Source organism: Aspergillus flavus, chromosome 4 (genome assembly GCF_009017415.1).
Source record: "Aspergillus flavus chromosome 4, complete sequence".
Taxonomy (NCBI): Eukaryota; Fungi; Ascomycota; class Eurotiomycetes; order Eurotiales; family Aspergillaceae; genus Aspergillus; species Aspergillus flavus.
Genome location: NC_092405.1, coordinates 2,145,112 through 2,166,131, shown reverse-complemented (window position 1 = coordinate 2,166,131; position 21,020 = coordinate 2,145,112). Strand labels below are relative to the sequence as shown.

Here is a 21,020-nt window from a genome sequence, read left to right as displayed (position 1 = left end):
TCAGATTGTTAATAGGTTGTGACATATAGGTCACTGAGATGAATCTGGATAGTAAATGTATCAAGTCTCTTTCCTTTAAGATTACAATGCCTGCCATGCTTTTAGTCTTGTTTTCAAATAAGCCATGCAATAATACCATTCTCTTAGCGGATACTTATCCACCCAAAAAAACACAATTAGTCAATCACTAACCTTATACAGAACCCATACAATATACAAAGTAAATCACCCACAACCCTACCTACATACAAAGTAAACACATACACACCTCAATAACCCAACAAACACAACAAGTAAATCATACATACATACACACATACATACTAGTAACAACATACTTCAGAACCTAACATTTACCCAGTCTATAGTTTAGCATTATATAAACATACAACATATATCATGAATCTGTTACAGCAACTAGTGAATACTATAGTACACGATATTTTCACCCCTTGTGTGCACCGCCATCCAGATCCGAAACTAACCTAATGGCTACATGCCACCTAGGATGATGAATATGCATGGGTCGTACGTTGGACAGGGATATTCCACTCTACTCCATTGTTAGATTGATTTTTATTTAGTAATAAAACTACTAGTAGGGCTAGGTACTCTATGTAAGTGATGTAGTAGCACTAGTGATCGATAAGATGTAAGGGATATTTGACAAAAGAATTGAGTACTGAATCCCTGCATATATCTAGAGGGAGAGAGAGGAAGAAAGTTAAAGAGAAGAAGTAGGAAACATACATTGAGAGATATACTTAATACGTAGTCTGTACTGTTTCAGGTATAACTGCGATGTCTCTTTGTTTAAGGGGTGTGACTAGTATTGCATCATTGTTCTAGCTTCAGAGGGTTGATTGGTGGATGTTTTTATTCAGCATTGAGTACATATACTATATATTTATGTTTTAGTATAGGGATTATTGAGTGGTATGGTTTATTGTATGTTTGGCTGTTTGGGTCATATTGGGATGGAGATTCTAGGCATGTATTGGGGTGTAGCAATTTGAGGAATCTTTTCTTCTATGTGTACGTCAGGTATTATTGGGACGTATTCTATGTTAGAGCCTCGATGATAACCATAATGTCATTAGATTTAACAATACTGAAGTATTGTTAAATGTGATAGAATCTAGTAACTAGGTGAAAACACTGCATTTTTACATTGCACTGGCCTATGCTGTACAAATCTCATACATTTATTTCCAACATTCAACTGGTAAACCCCAGATACAAGTCGAATCTATCTTCAGAATGCCTTCTCAAACAAACTGGTCCCAGGCAACACTCGACTCCAGCATTAAAGCAATAGAAGCAAAGATAAGAAAAACAATTCACAATTGAGAAATAAAAGATAGGGACACTGTTCCGTCCCGTTCCAGCCATCCAATGACCTTTCCAAACGCCATCATGGTATTATAGCTTCTCCCGCTGCCCGTGAATTCTAAGTCATGATCATATAAACGCCAATAAGGGAAGATTTGCAAACGCGGGCATCTATCCGGTTCTGGACTTCTTTGCGCGGTCGCTGCTGTACTCTGGTCTTGTCTTCCCACTTTCGATCGGGTGCAGATGTATGCCCATGTCGGGCGGGAAGTCAGGATGCAACATGCTGAATCGGTGTGGGTTCTGTGGGATCCCGTCTATCTCGGCCGGAACCGGTTCTACGAGTAGCTGGAGCAAGCCCTTATCCACATAGCCTGCTGGCTTTGTGTGGAGACGGTCCATCCTGGCCCAGTCATCATCCACTTCTTCGTTCATCAACGGGGGCAGTGGAGGTGCGCCGTTATTACTGGGTCGCGCATGGTAATTGGCGAGTATATTGTAAGGAAGATTGGGACGGACGGCCGGTTTATCCGATAGCTCGGCGAGGGCATTCAGGGCATGGTTGCCATGTCCGCGGGTAGAGCGGGTAGCATGGAAGTTCTGGCTAGCGGTCCGCGCCATGTCGGTTGCAGGAGTGCCATTGTCTTCCGTGCCATCCGCCCCAGACGCGTCTTCCGCATCGGTGTTGTTACCGTTCGTTGCAGCGCCAGAGGGCTGATCGGCACGCTTAGAGGTAGAAAAGAAGTGAACCGTCGCAACGTGCGCTTGATTAGCATGGGCGCTCAGCTCCTTCTCCGTGAAAAGTGACTGTATAGAATAGGACGGGGCATGCTGCTGCTGCACCACCTGGGCCTTCGCACGTTCAGCCGGGTTAGTGTAGCCGCCCTCCCGTACTGGAGATCCAACGTCCTCCTCAGGAGCCTTCCGCTTTCTCTTATTGAAGTCCGCCAGAATACCATTGCCCAGCTCGTCCACCAGATCGACACGGTGGCGGGTGTGTCGGGTTTTGCGGTTCCCGTGGATTCCGCCAGGACTAGCGGGATTGGTGATGCTGAACTGATTGGGATGCAGAAGCAAAGCATTAGTATCTGCAATATCCAGCTGCTCCTTCTCGCGCATCAGGCGAGTCCTCTTGCCCGTTATTGTCTGTACAAGGCGCTCTCGAAGGGTAGCAGACAGATGCTTGTATTCTTCTTCGGCAAAATGGACGCGAAAAGCGTATTCCTTTTGAAACCGTTCTAGGTTACTATTATGGCGGTGCTGATACAGAATCCATTAGCATATGCAACCCTTAGAAATAATGGAGAGGCTCCCCGTGTCTAACAACACCACAGTGCAAAAACCGCGAAAAGGCCAAAAACAAGGAAACACTTACCACCAGCATAGCCAAATCTGCATCCTTTTCGGTTTTAGCCTGATTAACTTCCTGCACAAAGCGCGAATACCACATGCCAGCCAGACTCGACATCTCCTTTGCAAATTTTCCCCCACCGACAGTAGTCTCTATTAAATGCGCGATCTCTTCCGACGAGTCCGGCAGAGGACCAGGCGAGTATGGATCGGCATTGTTGATGAGGGTCATATCACATTGCAAGGCATGGAGCTGCTGGCGAAACTGGGTATCTCGGTTTTGGCTGAAGGAGGCCGTAAGGTCTTGTAGGCGCTCTTGCAGCGCGCTGCGCCGCTTGTCTCGCTTAGAAAGAGGTACACTGGTCGGTGGGCTTGCCGATCGACCCCTGGAGTGTAAGTTATTGACCAAACTTGGACCAGGGCCACCAGGCACAGGCGATGCCGGTGCAGGGGAGTAAGCCATGGCTAGTTCAGGCCTATACTAGCTGGCCGCAGATGAGGAGGTCGTGGGAGGGAAGTAGAAAGGTGTGCGAAATGATTACTCAGTGTGGTAATCGGTGCAATTTGGCATTGGAAAATCAATGGAATAGAAAGCAAACAGACAAGAGACTTTAAGGAAGAGCACACATAAGTAATTAGATGACAGAGAAAAGAGGAGAGACAGTGGTGAGGAGACGAACAAACCGGTGCTGAGCAGAAAGCGGGAATCCAGCCGCTGACCCGATGCAGTATAGTGCCGGCAACATTTTACACCGCTCGGAGATGATAGTAAGATTCTGTAAGTTAAATACTTATAGACAATACAAACAGGTTCTCTCCATTACAAGTTCTATCTTATGTCCAGAAGCTCTTACATGTACAGTTATACGTTGCCAAGGCATTTACTTTGCTTTGTGTGGGTGAAGCACGATACACCAAAATGAAAGGTACACACAAAACGGCACTACGGAGTACAAGCCTGGCAGTGCCTGTCAATGGTCACGGGGTGTATGACGTTGTATCTATCATACACTAAAGACGAATCAGATGTTGTGGAATGCCACTGGTGATAAGCATCAGGTTAAGTAAGAGTGATAACTGACTACTACATAGTACTTGAGGAAAAGAGGCTTCGCATGTCATAGAGTCCATATAGTATGTATTCATTTGGGCTTGGTCATTTATATCCATAATCTAAAACATGTTGGTCGTCTCGCTTCCCAAAGCATAAAACAAACACCGTAAAACAAACATGCTGGGTATTTGTACTCCGTATCCGATATGAAAATGCAGTTTAACGTCCCTGGACTTTCCCCAAAGAAAGTCATATCCAGATCCGACACCAAAGACGCCACCATGTTCACTAGGTCCTCCCGTTTTATTCGCCATGATGTATCCAAAGAAAAATGATAAAAAATAGGTTAGAAAATTTGACGAGCGGGAGGTTTGAAAAGAGCAAAAAAAAATGGATCCGTAAAGTAGGCTCCTGCAGTTGGGCCAACGATATCCACCTTAGTGGGACCGACGAATCACGAAAACTCCAAGTTCGATTCCATCGCGAGGCTCAGTCTCCTCACCATAGGGTCGCTTTCTAATACCATCGAGAATCTCACCCAGGAGCATAGCGGACGTCACCTCTTTGTCCTCTAGAAGATAATTTGTGGACATGTTCGAGGCGGCTTTTGCTGCGGGTAAGCGACGGCCATTTTGCCAGTAAAGACTGAGCACTTCTTTCATCCGAGTCCTTTCTTGGTGGATGAACCACTCAGTCCATACATGGCGATCAAGGTGGGCACTGCCCTTCCGTGCATCGGCAATGGTAAACTGCGATGACGACGAACTCAGATCAGAGCAGAGCTGCGCCAGTTTGCTGCGCATCGTGTCGAAGTCTTCCATGTGGCTGACAGTGGAGAGTTTGCCCAAATAGCGGCCTACGTCGGCGGATAGTTCGTTCACTACCACCAGCTGCCGAAGCAAGGGATCAAGGATAGGCCCCAGATATTGGGATTTAAAGGTCGAACCACCTCTTTTTGTTGGGTATATGAACAGCAAGGACCCTCCGTCACGCGAGAGCTCAGACATCCGATCGACCAAGAATGATGGACGGCCCGGATTAAAAAGGTCTTTGTACTCTTGAGGCGATGACGGTGGAAGGTACCGTTCTAGGACCGAGAGGTGTACGCTAAACGGAGGCACAACCGGCATAGGAAAGCGCAACGCTTTCCCCTGGATTATACCCCGAAAATCATGGTAGGCGGACACCACGGCCGCACTAGAAAACACACTAGAGTTGAAATAATCATCTGCAGCGAATAAGGACCGCGGGGTATTCGGCGGGGAGTACGGAAGGTTTGAGAGACTGAATTGTTCGGGAACTGCATGTGTGATGTTGATATAAGATGGCGATTGTCCAGACTGAATGCGACGTTGTACGGCTTGAATGAGGGAGCAGAACACGTCATCGTTCGTATGAACGGCTGCGTTCTTATCTGCTGTACATGGGTAAGGGAGCATTTGAGAAACAATTTTGACAGCTTCACCGCTATTACTCGGGAACGGTAGGGAAGACACTGCCGAAGAAGATATGTGAGTCAATTGATCACCCATGGTTTTAAGATCATGACCTACCAGTCGTTTCAATGCCACTCTCAAGCCAAGAATTAAGATCACAATCCATGTCACCAGATGAGCCTGGGCTTCCGGAGCTCGAAGGAGAAACGTTCGAAAGTTGATCGGACGGGCTACTCAGTCCGTCTGAAGTGGCACCTCTGGCAGCGCTGTCCACATTAGGACCTTCGTCCATGGGCATTGGCCCAGGTTCCCTGCTCAAAGGCGATTCGAAAAGTAGCATGCCGGACCGAGGATTCCACGCTACGTACTCGTCGTCTTCCGGAGGTGTTGGGGGGAGAGCAGTAGGGTAGTCGCCTTTGGTCTCGAAGTCCCACACCGTAGATGTGGACTGGGATGCGCGAGTCGCCAGCGAGCTCGACGCCGCAGAAGTAGTATGAAGACGGAGACGAGAATCAGCTGAATGGGTGCGCGATTCGATTCGACTGGATGACTTCGTCTTCGAAAGGCCGAGATGCTCGAAGGACGGGAGATGTAAAGATGCGTTGCTTCTCGATAGAAAGCGAGACACGGGTGATGGTTTCGTTAGGAGTGATCCTTGAGATGCTCGCCGTTTAAGCCGGCTGGAGCCTGTGTCCGAGGAAAATGGAACTTGCGGTTGTTGAGGAGATACTGGGCTTAGTTGAGATGAATTCTGTCTCTCTGGAGATGTCACGGCTCCCTGTTGCGGTGAGCCGGGTTCCCCAGGCATATATGAGGAATTGATGGAAGAGCTGGAGTCTGAGTATGGCGAACGCATGACAAAATTATCTCGCACCACAGAGGCAGGCCGACACGGTCCATGGCACTGTGGCTGATGCATCCAGTCTGCGTTGGATGATTGGCGAGGCCGAGTAGAGATGATCGCAGAATAGACTGTGGACGGATTCCCCGACAACGAAGACGGCTACGCTAGCATGGATGGTCTTCCGGGATTGGTGGAATACAAGCAAAAGCCGTTGTGTCGGTGATGTATTCCGTAAAGAGTGTCAAGTCTCGCGCGGGTTGACTCTTAAGAGGGTTGGGCGAGAGATTGGTGGAGAGGGGGATAATGGGTTGAAAGAAGACCGGGGGCGGCAGAGAGAAGAAAGGCGGACGAGGCCCAGGTAAAAAGAAGGAAGCGAGGATGTGGAGGGAGATGAATGGTGATGACACGGTGGGGAAAGGAGAGAGATTGCAGGAGAGAAAGAGAAACAGGAAAAGGGAAGGAAACGAGTAGAAGGAAGCAAAGAGAAACCGTAGAGAAAGGAGGAAGAGAAAGAAAGAGGAAAGAAAGAGAGAAGAAGAGTCGTCAAGTCAGGCCAGCGGCTCGCAAGGAGAATAATGACGCTTGGGAAATGACCCAGAGGCCCAGACACAAGAGACTGACAGCCCAAGAAGAACTTGTGTCCTCGGCCTGGGGCTTTCCACCGGCGTTCTAGACCGGGCGGGCTTGGCCTGATTGGGGAATCCATGACACGAGGTCCGGTCGGAGGCATCGAATGCTTGTGCAGAAGATGCATTAACATGTAATTATGTTTACCAGTAATTTTGGCCCTGTGCGAATTCCCCTATCGAATATATTTAAGCATAACGTTCCCTGCTCCTCTCCTGTCCATGAATTTTTGTGTTTTTCTTTCTGATATTACCTTTTCCTGATATTGACCATGCTTACCCTTCCTAGCCTATTGTAGAACGGTGTTAATTATGGAGCACCACCACTGCAAGTCGCCTAACCCCTAGTAGGCCGCCGACCTGTCTAGGCCCTCATAGTGGCTGATCGGGGCTTAGCGCCCACAAGAAAGCTGACGATACCGTAACGGGAGATACACGGACCTTGCAAAATTTCCATCAGATTTTTTTGCCTCCCAAAGCCTGAGACCCACTCTCTGGCCTCACATTGGGGACGGACCCTTGGGAATGGAGAATGTTCGAGTACTGGTCAAGTGGTGGTTCAGGAAATTGGATGGGAGTATCCATAGTCTAGGATTCATGACTCTTGCTTGATGAATGACTTGATGATCTGAGTTTGGTGGCAGAAGGAGTATGACTTGGTGATCGTCCGGATCTGGAGCGCTCCTCTCTTTGTCTGGACCCTTTTGACGCTCCGAATGGATACCTAAATTGTCTTGTATGCATCGGGTACAGAGTAAGTAAGTAACCTCTTCTTCCCACCGCTCTGGATCTTCCCGTAATACGGACCAGCTTCACTTCTAGATTCGTTCTCGATCACTACTACCATATCCAGCAAGACAGAGACTGGTTGGAGGTCAATTGTACTACCCAAACCCAGAGTACCAGTGGTCTCGTTCAATCTGATCAATCCAAGCGGAAAATAGTCCCAGATCCAATTGCCCTTGCTCAGTATGCTGGAATGGAAAAACTCAGTCAATAGTGTATGGAATAGTTCAGTTTGACTAGACTTTCGGCACAACCGACTATCAGGATCCTGTGCAGAAAAAAAGCATAAATACACGTCTACCAGACATTCCTGGAAGTCAGATGGCTTAAATCAGATTATAACAGGTCAGTCTTATTCCTGTCTTGTCAACACTCATTGGCTGGCCCAAGTTACATATTGAACTGCCACAGCATCCTTCCACCTCAAGTCTAGAATCTCCCATATCTAAAATCCAGCAAATAAAAAACAGTAAACCGGTAAAAGTGTGAACGATTGTAAACCAAGCTGGCCGATACGCCTCAGGAAAGCGGAAAAGGGAAATAAGAAAAAAGGCAACACTAGTCAATATTAAAATTAACTACTTATCGTCTTTGAGTTTTTTTTCCTTTTCTTTTCTTTTTCCTCACTGTCTTGTCCGTCCCAGAACAATTGAGAATTATTGACGTCGACATTCTTCCCCGCCCTGGCTCTCACGGACTCTGATTGGGCCCATCCCCCAATGGCTTGCATCGCCCGATCAAGTCTCCACTGCCGCTTGCAGGTGGATTGACGCCTAGACTCATGCCGTGCTGCCGAAGAGATCCGCCTTGATCTGGCCTTTTTGCTGCTCACTTGTCCCCATCGTTGACCGCCTATGGTTATTGGGCTGCCTTGTCATCGACCATGGTTACTCTGCTTACATACGTACAGTACATGCACAAGAGAAGCGAGAGCGAGTGCCAAGAAGGAAATAAGTACAGTACAGTACACAGCATCCCATGGTAGTTCCAGCCCTAGTCAGGGCTCATGTATGTTTATGTGCAAATGGATCTATCTAGTACCTTCCCTGTTTAGGAAATGAATTGAGCGTTGCAGATCCAGAGGAGACGAGAGGTTGGTCACACTCTTTCTTTGTTTCTTCTCTTGAGCCTCGAATTCCCAAGACTACGGTCCTCTGTTGGGTGCTGTGTTCTTTGTTGATTGTTGTACAGTCGAGAAAAAGTAGTAAGGTACAGGTCGTTTCTGTATATCCTGACCGTTGGCTTCTTTGGGCAACATGCATGCAGTTTTAACTTCTGGGGGCTTGTCAGCCCAGTTATATTCCGTATTCCTTATGGAAAGTACCGGGAAGACCTGATATCAATTATCGCGATTTTCTTTTCCTTCAAATGGCCTTTTTCCTAAATCTCTCATTGAGGTACATAAAAAATCAGTACCCGAATATGTACCTAACAAACCCAGAACATTTAAACCACGAAAACCGAATACAAAGAGACGAAAAGCAAAAACGCCCCGGAAAACAGAAGAAGTTATCCCTGTAGCAGAAAAACAAAAACAAAATCCCGCCATTGACTTCATAAGTATCAGTACGTACTATGTTAGTACCTAGTACAGACTCGCAAGGAAAATCAACCCCAAAGGAGAAAAAGAAAAGAAAATAACATGAATTACGACTACCATTCAACAAACACAATACCATCCAACCATCTCTCATCTGCTGTCCCCATAAACAAGGGCAAAAAAACCATGCCATTCTTCCCCATCCATGGAACCTCAAATAAGAGCCCTCCCTATCTATCCAAACAACCGCCACAAAACGAAGAAAAACTCCTATCCTCAAACAAACTCCAACCAAGGAAACCTCGCGTGTCAGATTGAAGTTACAAAAAAGTATAGATGCTCACCAACGAGCCGTATCCCTGTCACTGGGATTTTCCCAATTAATGGTGTCCACATCCACCCATCCCCACTCATTATTAGCGATAGATTAGTTATTAATTATCTACTGGATTGGGGGACGAGACTCGGTACTCAACATCTGGGTCCGGAAATTGGAATAAACAAACAAATACGTCCTTTTTCTCAACGGGTCGTAATCAAATAATAACAGGTTTAGATGTTATTTTTTTTTTTTTGTTTTTTTTTTGTCGTTTTTGTTTCTTTTATATTTTTTGTCCACAATTTTCTTGTTCTCGGGTGTCCCGTGTCTCCACAATGACTTGTCTCAGGTAGAGAGAGCGTTGCGTGGAGGTGATCTTGTTTGGCTGGGAGGGTGGTTGACGTTTGGTATTAGGGTTTTCTGGTTTTTGGTAGCGGTGGTGGTTGCTTAGAACAAGAGATTGATGGCATTTCTTGACTTGAGGTTAAATCATCTTGGTGGAGGGATTCTGGGGATTAGAGGGGAGTTAGTGTTTTGTCACTGCGAGGGGTCGTCCAATTAGATGTAATAAGCGGCTTGTTTACTGTCTACTAGCATGGGTAATAGGACGTATCAAATACACTGAGAGTCAACTTGGCAAAGTATTGGATTGTTTATTTGGAACTGTATACAAGATTCCTCCCATAATCATATCAATCCTCCAAGATCGCATCGACTTCCACTTCAACTAACATCCTCTCATCCACGAATCCGTTCACTACAACCATCGTTGCAGCTGCGCCCACCCCTGGCTGGCTTGCACGCCCCAGTACCTCAGTGTACCCTTCTCCAACAGCTACACAATCTTTGTGTCGACTGACAAACATCCTCACACGCACCACATTCTCCGCTCCTTTACCGCCCAGGGCTTGGACTGCCCGAATGCATTCTTGCAGAGCCACACGTGTCTGCTGACGGGCGTCCCCAGGGAAGAGAATCTGAGGGGCATCGCTTGGGGACGCGGGGTCGACGGCTGTAGTGCCAGAAACGAAGATTTGTCGTCCATGCCGGACAGCTCGGTAATAGCCAATCTTTTCCTCGAACGGTGATGACGTCGCGTAGACTTGTTTCAGTGAGCCGGGCGCGGGGTTGGTGTGAGGGTCAAGATCAGCGTGAGAGGCCATGGTTGTAATATTGCTTGGGAAACAGGCCGGATATGCAAATATTTCCAATGGACGCAATTATGCGACAGCTCTCTCCTTCCCAATGTTATTTATGGGATACGAGGTCTACCATGGGAGTGAGTCATGCCAAGTATCCGGGCGAGCGCTTTCTTTCGGCACTCATCCGTGTCTCCAATACTATCGGACTAACCCGAACTGGCTTGACCTGCAGGACTTAAGACATTGCCAACGTTATCGGATCGCCAGGGGAACTAGTTTGGTTCGTTTAGAGGTCCAGACAATCTAGACCGCGCAACGACATGAGCTCAAGAAGTCACCGACCTTCTGCGGGAATCGCCGTGTCTGCGAGCGTGGAGTCTTTGCGGCCGATCTTGCCAATACGATGACATGCAACGGGTTGCCGCAACCTTAGACAAGAGCTTCTGCTCTTCCCCAGCCATTCGTGATGTAGCGGCAGATGGCTTCATAATTGGGTGGTTTGATTGCCGCAATGACTCACGACGGAAGTGAGCACTGGAATCGTATGCCTGGGATTGGTGGCTTTGCCGATCCAACGCAGATCGGAGTTCCAGGCACTGCAGCACCAGCTGCTTGACACCGTCGGTTAAAGCACACGCGCGGTACTCAATATCGGGCCAGAGGTCATGGCCCCAGAAAGGATCCTCGCGAACAGCTGTTTCTAATGCCTCAAGCCAGAATTCGAAACTGGGCAACCGATTTTTCCCGTGGAGCAAGTCCAGACCTTGCAGGTGGTCGGACAGAAGGCAAGCCACGGCTACAAAACGAATAGTCGGTTCGGAATGTAAGACGTGCAGGACGATGCAAGCGGGGCATCGTTCGGTCAGGTACCAATCATGCTCCTCGGTGAGGATACACTGAAGCCAGGCATACGCACTGCGTGCTTCCCCTCGAAATGCCCGTTCCGATTCCGCTGCTTTGCGGCTGGGCAGCGCCCTAGCGGCGACACGGGAGGCTTGGTGGTGGAGCAGAAACAAAGGAAGTAAGAGGGTGTGGATGATATCGCGATGCAGACGGAAGGACTCCTTGTCTTGATCGGAGCAAGAATGGCGGTGGTGAGAGCAGAAACTGCGGCCACGAAAGGTCAGCGACGATCGTACAGATCGGGTGGGTATCATTCCAAACATACCTCGGGGCATCCATGCCCATCTCTTGGCGCCTCAGGTGCTCTCGAACGGCTATAAATGTTTCATTGCGATCAAGCTTCTCTCCATCCTTCCTGGAGATTCGAAATGGTGAGGCAACACCGCTGGTCGACATTCTGAAACAACGAATGTATCGCTAGGATACCTCCGGGAGAATGACCGGTTGTGGAAAAAGCAAAACTCGAGACAATTGCGTGGACGATGAAAACGCACAATGTCGCGTAATCGATCCAATATTGGACAGGGAATAAGTTTTTTGGATGACGTCGACTACGGAAGGCGACCGATTCGGACAAACATAGAAAGTGTGGAGGAGAGCCGTAGAACCACGGATCGCATGGTCCAGCACAATCGCTTTATCTTTGGGGGTGAAGGTTGAGGGTAAGGGAATAAAAGGGGAAAGGAGAAGAATTGAAGGTATTTAGAGGAGAGTAAGTAGTACTAAATACTTAATAGTTCCATGCGATCCTTTTTAGGTCGAACAGGGAAATTCGCACGCATGCGGGAAGGGGGTTCCAAATCAGGTGAAGACCCGTCATCCACGCAAGCACTCGTCGATCTTATTTTTAGTGTCACCGTTAACGCATCTCAAACTCCTCCTTTTCATTAAATCTGTTCATGGGCGCTCATCTCCGATGGTCCCCTAACTGTTTGAGATTCTTTTGATAGGTCTCATACAGAGTACACAGCATGGTCCTTTCCTTCATTATTGTCTCCTTCACCCCCTTTTTTTCTCTCTCTCTCTTTCTCTGGCAGTCAAACTTCCTCCGAACAGATTTTGTTTAATTGAAATGGCCCATTTGGGTACAGTTGATCCTAATTTAATTGCCTTGTGGGGCCCTCAAGGGTCTCGATCGAATTCCGACCCCCCTCGTCAATCCCCTCGTGCAGCCCATTATTGCATTAGTGGCAATGTTCCAAGTTTTTACGAGAAACAACATCCACTTCTCTATGAGACAGGTCACTAAGAACAGCACTAATTGCTTCCTAAGTATAGTGAAACCAGCAACAAGATGGCCCATTATATCATCGGTTGAAGCAATCGTCGACTGAGCTGCCTTAGGCAGGAATGCATCGGGCTAACACGGACATTGGGGTTCCTATCTCCCGGTTCTAATTGGTGCATCAAAGTCGCTCGCTATCTCCATCAGGGACTTTTTCCGGCAGCGAATACTACTCAACTCCGGGATAGTCAGGTCCCCCCATGGACACTATAACTTCATTTGGGGAGGATCGTCTATACACCCCGACGATCCTGTACTCTGCCAAATTTTCACCCCATTTACTCGGGTTCGTGCGAGTATTAGTCTACATTCCCCACGCGTTGCGACATTCTTCTCCTCACAATGTCCCCTCGCCACATAGCACCTCCCCCTCTACGTATGTACATTGTACATTCCTTACCCCCGCAGCAACATCTCAGATGAAGGTTGGCAGAGATCTCACTCTCTGATCTATCGCACACTGTGACACTCTGGCATTCTCAAGACAACGGCTTCCTTACAGAGTAGGCTAAGCAATGCCATCGACGTCATTTCACATCTCACCCCGGCATGCATGTGTCTCCAGGGCGGACGCCAGGCACTCTGTATGGCTGGGAGTAGGGGAAACATACTAGATGCTATCATGAAGAATGGCATGGTTTTATGATCTTTCGGCTTTTAAGAAGACATGCTTTCTTCTCCGGATGGGAGAATAAGGCCTGAATCGTGCCAGAGACATTGGACGATATCATTTCTATCATCTATAGTTGGACACAGTCGCCCCTTCCTATTCCATAGATATCATATCACATTTATCATTTGGCTTCCGGCATACTGGAAACCCGGGTGCACACATCTGTACATCTCGGAGGTGTCTTGAATAGAATACCATCCTGTAACCCCTTCACGGTGCTTACATCCAATAAGCCATGCGGCCGTTATCCACTGTGTCCGCACTTGCTTGGCTGGGAGGTTTTCAAGCCCTACCGATCAACGCGATACAAACCATCTCCGCCGTTGGCTCCAAGTTCTTCCACGAAGATGGTACTCAGTACTTTTTGAAGGGTGAGCCTCCCGGGCGAATTGAATCCACAATTTACACTAATTTGGTGCAATCCGCGTAGGCATCGCTTATCAACTCATTCCCGATGACCCCTTGGTTGACACCGCACAGTGCAAGCGCGATTTTGCTCTCATGGCCGAGCTGGGCACTAATGCAATTCGCGTTTACCACGTCGATCCCAAGGCTAATCATGATGGTTGCATGGAGGCACTTGCGGCTGCAGGAATCTACCTCTTCGTGGATCTAGACACATTCGATACGTCGATCAACCAGGTCAAGACTCACATAGACTTTAGCTGGGTAGACCTCGTGCTGACTTACACTTCTAGGACAAACCACAGTGGACACATTCCCAGTTCGAACGATATAAGGCGGTGTTGGACGAGTTCCAAAAATATAACAACACCGCCGGTGTATTTGTTGGCAACGAGGTAATCAACACTAAGGAAGGCTCGGCCGCCGCCCCGTATGTCCTAGCCGCAGCGCATGATATCAAATCGTACCGCAACGAAAAAGGCTATCGGAACATCCCGGTGGGTTATTCGGCAGCTGATATTGCAGAGCTGCGTCCCATGCTGCAAAACTATCTAGCTTGTCGTCCCGACTCCGCTGACCGACTGGATTTCTTCTCGCTTAATGCCTATGAGTGGTGTGGTCCCTCTTCGTACGAGACATCCGGCTACAAGAGACTTCAAAGCCAAGCAAGCGACTACCCTATCCCGATCTTCTTTTCAGAAACAGGCTGCAATGCGGCACGGCCACGGACCTTTGAAGACCAAGCTGCCATTTTCGGCCATGAGATGGCAAACACTTGGTCCGGCTCCATGATCTATGAATGGATTCAGGAGGCCAACGACTACGGTCTGATCAAATATGGTCCCCCCTCAGGCGCCTCACCCGACAAAATGCTCGTACAGGATGGCTTTCCTCGCCAGGGGGAACCTATTCCGGTGGATCCCGACTTCCACAACCTGAAAGCGCAATGGGCCAGGTTAAGGCCTACCGGAGTAGCCTTGTCGGACTACATAAAGTCTACTTCCAGTATCAAGCCTGCATCTTGCCCCACTTCGACACCGGGTGGATGGGCCGTGGATTCTCACCAGCCCCTTCCCACTCTTCAACGAGCTACCTCGGACGTGGCGGCTGCCGGTCCAAATCCTGGCTCCGGCTCTGGGCCTGATTCGGGATCACGGCCAGAGCAGCTTTCAGCACGTGTGACTTCGGTTGCACCCTCAGATTATCACTCCTCTCGTGCCGTCAATGGCGCCTCCGCGGGAACGAGGGGCTTTGATCGCCTTGCAGGTGGATCCCTCTTCCTCTGCATGTTGATCGGTGCCTTGGCTCTGTGGCTCTAATGACCCTATTGAATGACTAACGCTAGCGTTGCCTTTTTGTCTTTTTTACTGAGTTCTTGATTTACCTGGCCCAGAAACAGACCAGTTGTTTCGTGAAGCACTGCTGTCCAAAAACAACTTTACACTTTGTAGTTCTTAAAATAACATCGTAGGTGCAGGCTCGCCTAGCAGATTGAAATCCACGCGTTTCATCATTTGCAATGACTTTTGTTCTAGAAGTAATTCCAATCATAGCTATGAAGTTTTCTTTCCACAAGGTACAGTACCAAGCGTCAATAAATCGTAGTTGTAGTTCAAAGCATTAGTAATACCATCTCCACTGCCTTTAGTCCAAATGCATATATGCATGCATCATGTACAAAAACAAAATAGCAATCCTGACTATTTATTTGTCACATTGAGTTTTGCCCCAATGGGGATAAAAGAAAAGAAAGAAAGAATATACGGTGTAGGGGCAGGCATTTTCTCGGCAGACGCGATTAAGCCGTCTCTTGTCTCTCCTTTTCCATTCTCTCTACGGAGTACATTCCACTTCATCCGGAAAAACAAAAATTAAAATAAAAGAAAAATATAAAGTATAAATTATATTCTGTCTTTGTCGGTGCACGTGCTTTGATTCTTGGTTTGTGATAGAATAGACACGTTGCTTTTTTGGGTGTCTGGGTCACTGGGTATACGTTTTGGGGTTGTTGTACTAGATATACATGTAATTTTGGATTCTGGTGGTGGTTATTTATTAAACTGGCTGTACTGTCCATACATGCATACATACATACATATATATATATATGTGTGTGTACATGTATATGGAACGAGACGCTAGACAATAATTGTGCAAAGTTTTAAAATTGGCTTATTGTTTAAAATATCATAATGTATATCCCCATTAGATCTAGCCGTAGTGTACCCCATATTCATATTCATCGTTGCGCGGAACAGAACATATACAATCAAAGAGAGCATGACGCATAAAACCAAGAGTGGTCAAAAAGAAAGTAATAGAAGAAAACATGATGAGGAATAGTTCACCAAAGCCACCCGGAAATGCGTATGTAGCTAGAAATACAGTGAAGGAATTCTGTTTGAACAAAGCATGGGTTAAGGGGTATTAAATGAGCGTAAAGAACGAAAGTAATTAGTACAAGTTGAAGGAAAGGGTTTAGGAATGTAAGTCGTGAAGTACATAAAGAAAAGGGGTTAAGAAAGGCCCCAAAAAACACAAAGAGAGGAAAGGGTTGAAAAGTACCAAATGGTGAAATGGCTAAAAGCGACTGATGCTGGGATCAAATGGCTGTCACTCAAACTGCCATTCGGTAACTCCAAGATGGGTCGTACCAGGGGGCAGTATCCGAACCAGCGTACCCGCTACTGTCCTGGTCTGTATCACTATCCTCAACATAGGTTGCTATAGAGCTAGAGAGGTTGAAGCCGGCCACGGATGGTGATGAGGAGGGAGTAAACCCTATAGACCCCTCTTCATAGATAGGAGAGTTCGTCGCCACTGTTAAAGGTGAGTGTGGTGATGCTGATCTGGAAATCGAAGGAAGAGTAAGTCTTGGTGTTGTTGCATGTGGCGCCTCATGCAGCCGATTCTTCGACCTTCTGGTATGATGCTGCAGGTGTGAGGAGCAGTGCATATTAGCTACCCCGCTCACTTGGTGTATTGCCTCAGAAAAGTGATGTTCAACTTGATATGCGGAGGGCCGATCGGCGGGCTCTTTATTCAACATATCCCGTACGACGGCTAGCATTGGTCGAACAGCCTGGAACACAGGGTCTTTTTGCTTTTTCGAGTCGTGATCCAAAAGAGTAATCCAAGAGGTGACTTGGGTAAGGTTCCGATCCAGATGGAAGGAGCAATCAGCAACGCCTCCTCCACGGCCGGCGGTTCGATTCTTCGCCCCGCGGTGATGGGCAAACGCAGAGATCTTGCGCTTACAGAGGTGGGTGAATATATTCAGGGTCACTGCCCCGAGAGAGAAAATATCTGAAGCTTCCGGATCGGTTTGATGAGATTCCCATGTGTGGACTACAGCCGCACTGGAATTTGTACCTGGCAAACCGACCGGATTCGTCATTATAGAGGCTCGGTTTGAAGAAGACCCTGATGAGTTAGAAGAAGTGATCGAGGGCGTGTATAATATAGGCCGTTTTACGGAGGATATGACGCGCTTGCGAGCACTCCCAATGCTAGATCCCGAAGAGGACGACGACGCGGCAAAGGAAAATCGAGATCCAGGAAAACCAACACGAATGGCAGTGCTCTGAGAAACCATGGATTCAGATCTTGGGCTAAGAGACTCGTGCTCCGTCCGATGAGATCCCTTCAGTATTGATAGGTTTAGCTTCATTGAATGCGCTGACTGCTTCCGAGCCGTACGCCCACCCGACGGAAGATCAATCTTTTGTGGACCAGCCTGCTGGACGCTAGCCGAGCGTACCCAACGTTCTGGAGCACCGTATTGATATGACTCCACATCATCCACCTTGACTGGAGGTAACAGCGTATCGAGAGCTTCGAACTGGCCCAGAAAGATTCTATAATCTGCGTCAACGAGTATGTTTGAAGGGCGAATGGCGCCATGAACCTGGCCATGTGCATGGAGCCATGAAAGACCATTGGCAAGACAATGTGGCCAGTTAAGCAAGATTTCTCGTCGTTGGGCTTTGGGGAGACGCTTGAAATGTTGGGGGATATCGGTGAGGAAAGACATCAAAGTGCGTTCGTATACGCCTGTGAAAAGGATACACACGGTTTTGTCGACAAAATAAGACCCGTATATTGAATATACATGGTCATGGGCCAGCCGTCTCATCGATTTAATCTCTTCAAGTACCTCATCTTCGTCGAAGAAATGCGGCGCCCCTCCAACTGTAACCTGCGTCCGCAAGTAAACTCGACAGACCGCACCAGCTAAGACGACCTTTTCGACACCCTCTCTCACAAGGGCTGTTCCAGTTCGCAGAAGCTCCACAGGGACACCTTCATTCTCTGTGTATTTTACGTGCTCGCCTTCGCCGATTCCGCGAACAATAAACCGCCATTGGGCAAGGAAGAACTTTGATTCCAAGGAAGTGTCCTCGATTTCCGGTGAAAGGTGAAGGCGATTGACGCTATGAGCCGCGATAGGCAGATCCGAGTCATCAAATGACTCATCTACCAAAGCAAAAATGCGATCTGGAATTCCGATGTCCACTAAAATGAGAAAAAGTCTCCCGGCCTTGGAGAGAATCCAGTCGAGATACGTCTCGCTCGTCAGACCCTCTCCCCAGGGCAAAGGCTCCACGAGGCGGTGCAGTATGTCGGACGGCAGTTGACCAAAGACATATTCTGAGGATAGTGTAGCTTTGATTCTATCCTCGGGCCACCAAAGAGACGTTGTGACCGACATTGTTTACACTCATGGCGCATCGGCCGGGACGGACGACTACCGAGGACCGGGGGTGGACACTAATATAAGTGGTGCAAGGTAGGTTTTTTCTTCGGCCGCAGTCTAGTAAAGCAAATAGTTCTCTCTGTGTACGCCACTAAGTGACTGTCATATAAGAGATTATGCAATAAATTCGAAAGGGAAATAAGAACAGAGTTGGACAGATATTGGTTCCTCGTCAGAAGGACGAGATCATCACCATTAGTGGACACAAGGCTTATCACCGCAAGGGGTATCCGCAGAATTATTGAAAAAAAGCCGGTCGATAGTAGTCACTAGGGCATTAGAGTATGACAGAAGAGGGGAACCTTCAACGGACAGGCTCCACGATGGGGTACCCAATGGCACATCAGGATGATCAGGGGATGGTCTATGCTTCCATATTCAATGGTTCTTGGAGCAAAAGAGATATGAATACACGGTCATATTAGAGACACCAGTGTAGTCTTGAGGCAACAGCAGTAGCTTGATGGGCGACCGGCGACCGGCGAAGATCTCTATGATCATTGTTCACGAAAGTTCATGAAGGATGGGGAGGTCCGGAACTAAGTGGAGATATCGAGTCTTGGGGCAGTGGAGATACCCCATTTCGAAGAGGGACAAGTAAGCAGATGATAGAAGGACGATGATACTTAGTAGTAGATAGATAGGACGTCGGCATTGAAAGACTACTGAAGATAAGCTAATGAACGTTGATGGATCACGGGGTACACCCTAAGCCCCAATTGGTTTGCTCCCAGTCCTTATCGCATGATCAGTAACAATCTTCATTGTGAGCCATCATAAGCCTGAACAATTAGTACTGTCTTTTTCCCCGATTTGACATTAACGGAGTGTTGCCGTTAGACAAAGTGTCGCAACGCAATCCCATGGAGACCGGGCGCTGATCTGATTGTCGGGTCCAGAAAACTCTTGTCAACTGTAGTTAGTTCTGAACCACCAGCCCGGATTCAAGCTACCTAATGCAGGTGAGGTTCTTCTTTGGGCAGCCAGTCGTCATCTTAGAATGCAAGCTTATCAGTTGACAGCTTTAGAAGGTTGACTTGCGCTATTAGTCACTGTGTGAGCCAAGAGATAAGCCCGGGCCATAGACCAGTCACCAAAAGTCAATAGGGTTCGACCACCTTCTCATATGATCCAGTTCCAGAATCCCTCTTGGATTGCTAGAGGACTCAGCCTCAGGAGTGATTGTTGATTGCGAAATCCAAACTGTGGTCTTTTCGCCGCCATCCGCGCTTCTTATCTTCCGCCGCGGTACTCTCCGCTCCAGGTTTTATGAGATCGGCACCAGCTATAGAAAGCATGATAATATGTCTCTGTAACTCCTCGGGATGTCATTATGGCGAATGGATTCGCGTATACGTCATAGAACGGTGGTTATACGAGTACATGGAAAGGCCCCTTCTCCCTTAAGAATATATGATGGTGGATCGAGGATCGATAGACCCATAGAAAGTGGGACACTCGGGGTATTATCCACAAATAACTTGTCCCTGACTAAATGGATCTCAAAAAGACTACGGTTCATTCATTGGCATTCAAGGTTATATATAATATGTACAATCCATATTGGATATTAGCAACGGGGGTAGCAACAAGGTATTCAAAGTATCGCATATCAACCACAAGTAATTTGTCAGGCGAAAAACACTCAAAGGTCGCATCATAGTAATCATTAGAATTTTAGTACATCCTCCAGCAATGACCAATGTTTCTTCTTCCTGTTTTCTCTCTTTCTATTTTCCGCCGTACCTTTTCATTTTTCTCGTTCTCTTCTTTTTTTCTTTTGTTTTCAAACAGGCTAGAAGGGGATCATGACAGTACCAGATTGTCCTCAGTAGAAATCACCAGTATGCCTTTTCCGAAAGCGTCGCACTTTGCTACTAGCCCGATGGGCATTAGCGTCGACGGGCTGCTCCTCAGAGGACCGCCGTCTATTCCAAGCCTTCCGGAAATGTTGTTGCTCATCATCCTGCTGTTTCGCTCGATGGACAAGGAACTCTTCATGAGCTTCTTTCTCTTCCATCAAGGCCTCGATCTGAACGATCCCAGGATAATGAATATTAGCACTTCATGAATCCATAATGACGCAGACAAAATGTTTATTGATTCAAGTCCCGCAGCGAAAGAAACTAAATAAGGGAAAGGGAAAATGATACATACATGGGATAGCCACAACTCTTGCTCCGAACTCCAGGCTTTCTGACACCTCCCCAGCTCGCTCTGTGCAATAGCCAATTCACGCTCTTGCTCTGGTGTCCATCGGCATTTGTCACAGACAATGCTGGCCCAGCTTACAACCCGTACCAATCGAGATCGGCTGCCGCTGCTGTTGCTGCTGCCGCCATGATGCAGGTCCAACTCGCTTGCGTTCACCGCCATCTCGGACCCGGTTGATTGGGAGTCGTCATCGTGGCAATGCACTGTGACTTCAATAGAGGGGGAATCGTCGATCCCTTTACCCTTCCAGATGGAACGTTCTGTACGTTTGGTCAGGTAGGGGAGGTGGAAGATGTATTGAATGGTGCTGGCCACTCTCATTTTGGTATGTATAAAAAGCCTTCGGATTATGACT

At 47.7% G+C, this 21,020-nt stretch overlaps 8 protein-coding genes across 8 annotated transcripts; 1 reads left to right on the top strand and 7 right to left on the bottom strand.

The window, feature by feature from the left end:
- Positions 1–397: 397 nt before the first annotated feature.
- F9C07_2283480 (Sds3-like-domain-containing protein) lies at positions 398–3,793 on the bottom strand. Its single transcript, XM_041291957.2, has 2 exons — positions 2,708–3,793; positions 398–2,592 (listed from the first exon to the last, which is right to left on the bottom strand). The coding sequence occupies exons 1-2, from the start codon at positions 3,143–3,145 to the stop codon at positions 1,504–1,506; spliced, it is 1,527 nt and encodes a 508-aa protein (XP_041146219.1). The 5' UTR covers positions 3,146–3,793; the 3' UTR covers positions 398–1,503.
- F9C07_1533178 (uncharacterized protein) lies at positions 3,660–7,122 on the bottom strand. The gene is made up of 3 exons (XM_041291956.2): positions 7,084–7,122; positions 5,290–6,932; positions 3,660–5,231 (listed from the first exon to the last, which is right to left on the bottom strand). Exons 2-3 carry the CDS (start codon positions 6,089–6,091, stop codon positions 4,174–4,176), a joined length of 1,860 nt encoding a protein of 619 aa, XP_041146218.1. The 5' UTR covers positions 6,092–6,932; positions 7,084–7,122; the 3' UTR covers positions 3,660–4,173.
- On the bottom strand, positions 6,258–6,746 carry F9C07_3951 (uncharacterized protein; the record flags this gene model as incomplete). Its single annotated transcript, XM_071511157.1, has 1 exon — positions 6,258–6,746. The coding sequence occupies one exon, from the start codon at positions 6,744–6,746 to the stop codon at positions 6,258–6,260; it is 489 nt and encodes a 162-aa protein (XP_071366441.1).
- A 2,857-nt stretch (positions 7,123–9,979) lies between the features above and the next one.
- On the bottom strand, positions 9,980–10,450 carry F9C07_3950 (YjgH family protein; the record flags this gene model as incomplete). The annotated part of the gene is made up of 1 exon (XM_041285872.1): positions 9,980–10,450. The coding sequence occupies one exon, from the start codon at positions 10,448–10,450 to the stop codon at positions 9,980–9,982; it is 471 nt and encodes a 156-aa protein (XP_041146217.1).
- A 305-nt stretch (positions 10,451–10,755) lies between these two features.
- Positions 10,756–11,728, bottom strand: F9C07_3949 (uncharacterized protein; the record flags this gene model as incomplete). The annotated part of the gene is made up of 2 exons (XM_041291955.1): positions 10,756–11,536; positions 11,598–11,728. 2 exons carry the CDS (start codon positions 11,726–11,728, stop codon positions 10,756–10,758), a joined length of 912 nt encoding a protein of 303 aa, XP_041146216.1.
- Positions 11,729–13,525: 1,797 nt separating this feature from the next.
- On the top strand, positions 13,526–15,014 carry F9C07_3948 (putative 1,3-beta-glucanosyltransferase; the record flags this gene model as incomplete). Its single annotated transcript, XM_041291965.1, has 3 exons — positions 13,526–13,661; positions 13,721–13,932; positions 13,989–15,014. 3 exons carry the CDS (start codon positions 13,526–13,528, stop codon positions 15,012–15,014), a joined length of 1,374 nt encoding a protein of 457 aa, XP_041146215.1.
- A 1,298-nt stretch (positions 15,015–16,312) lies between these two features.
- F9C07_3947 (kinase domain-containing protein) lies at positions 16,313–18,406 on the bottom strand (the record flags this gene model as incomplete). Its single annotated transcript, XM_041285871.1, has 1 exon — positions 16,313–18,406. The coding sequence occupies one exon, from the start codon at positions 18,404–18,406 to the stop codon at positions 16,313–16,315; it is 2,094 nt and encodes a 697-aa protein (XP_041146214.1).
- Positions 18,407–20,279: 1,873 nt separating this feature from the next.
- Positions 20,280–20,986, bottom strand: F9C07_3946 (uncharacterized protein; the record flags this gene model as incomplete). Its single annotated transcript, XM_041285870.1, has 2 exons — positions 20,280–20,483; positions 20,609–20,986. 2 exons carry the CDS (start codon positions 20,984–20,986, stop codon positions 20,280–20,282), a joined length of 582 nt encoding a protein of 193 aa, XP_041146213.1.
- Between the last annotated feature and the right edge of the window lie 34 nt (positions 20,987–21,020).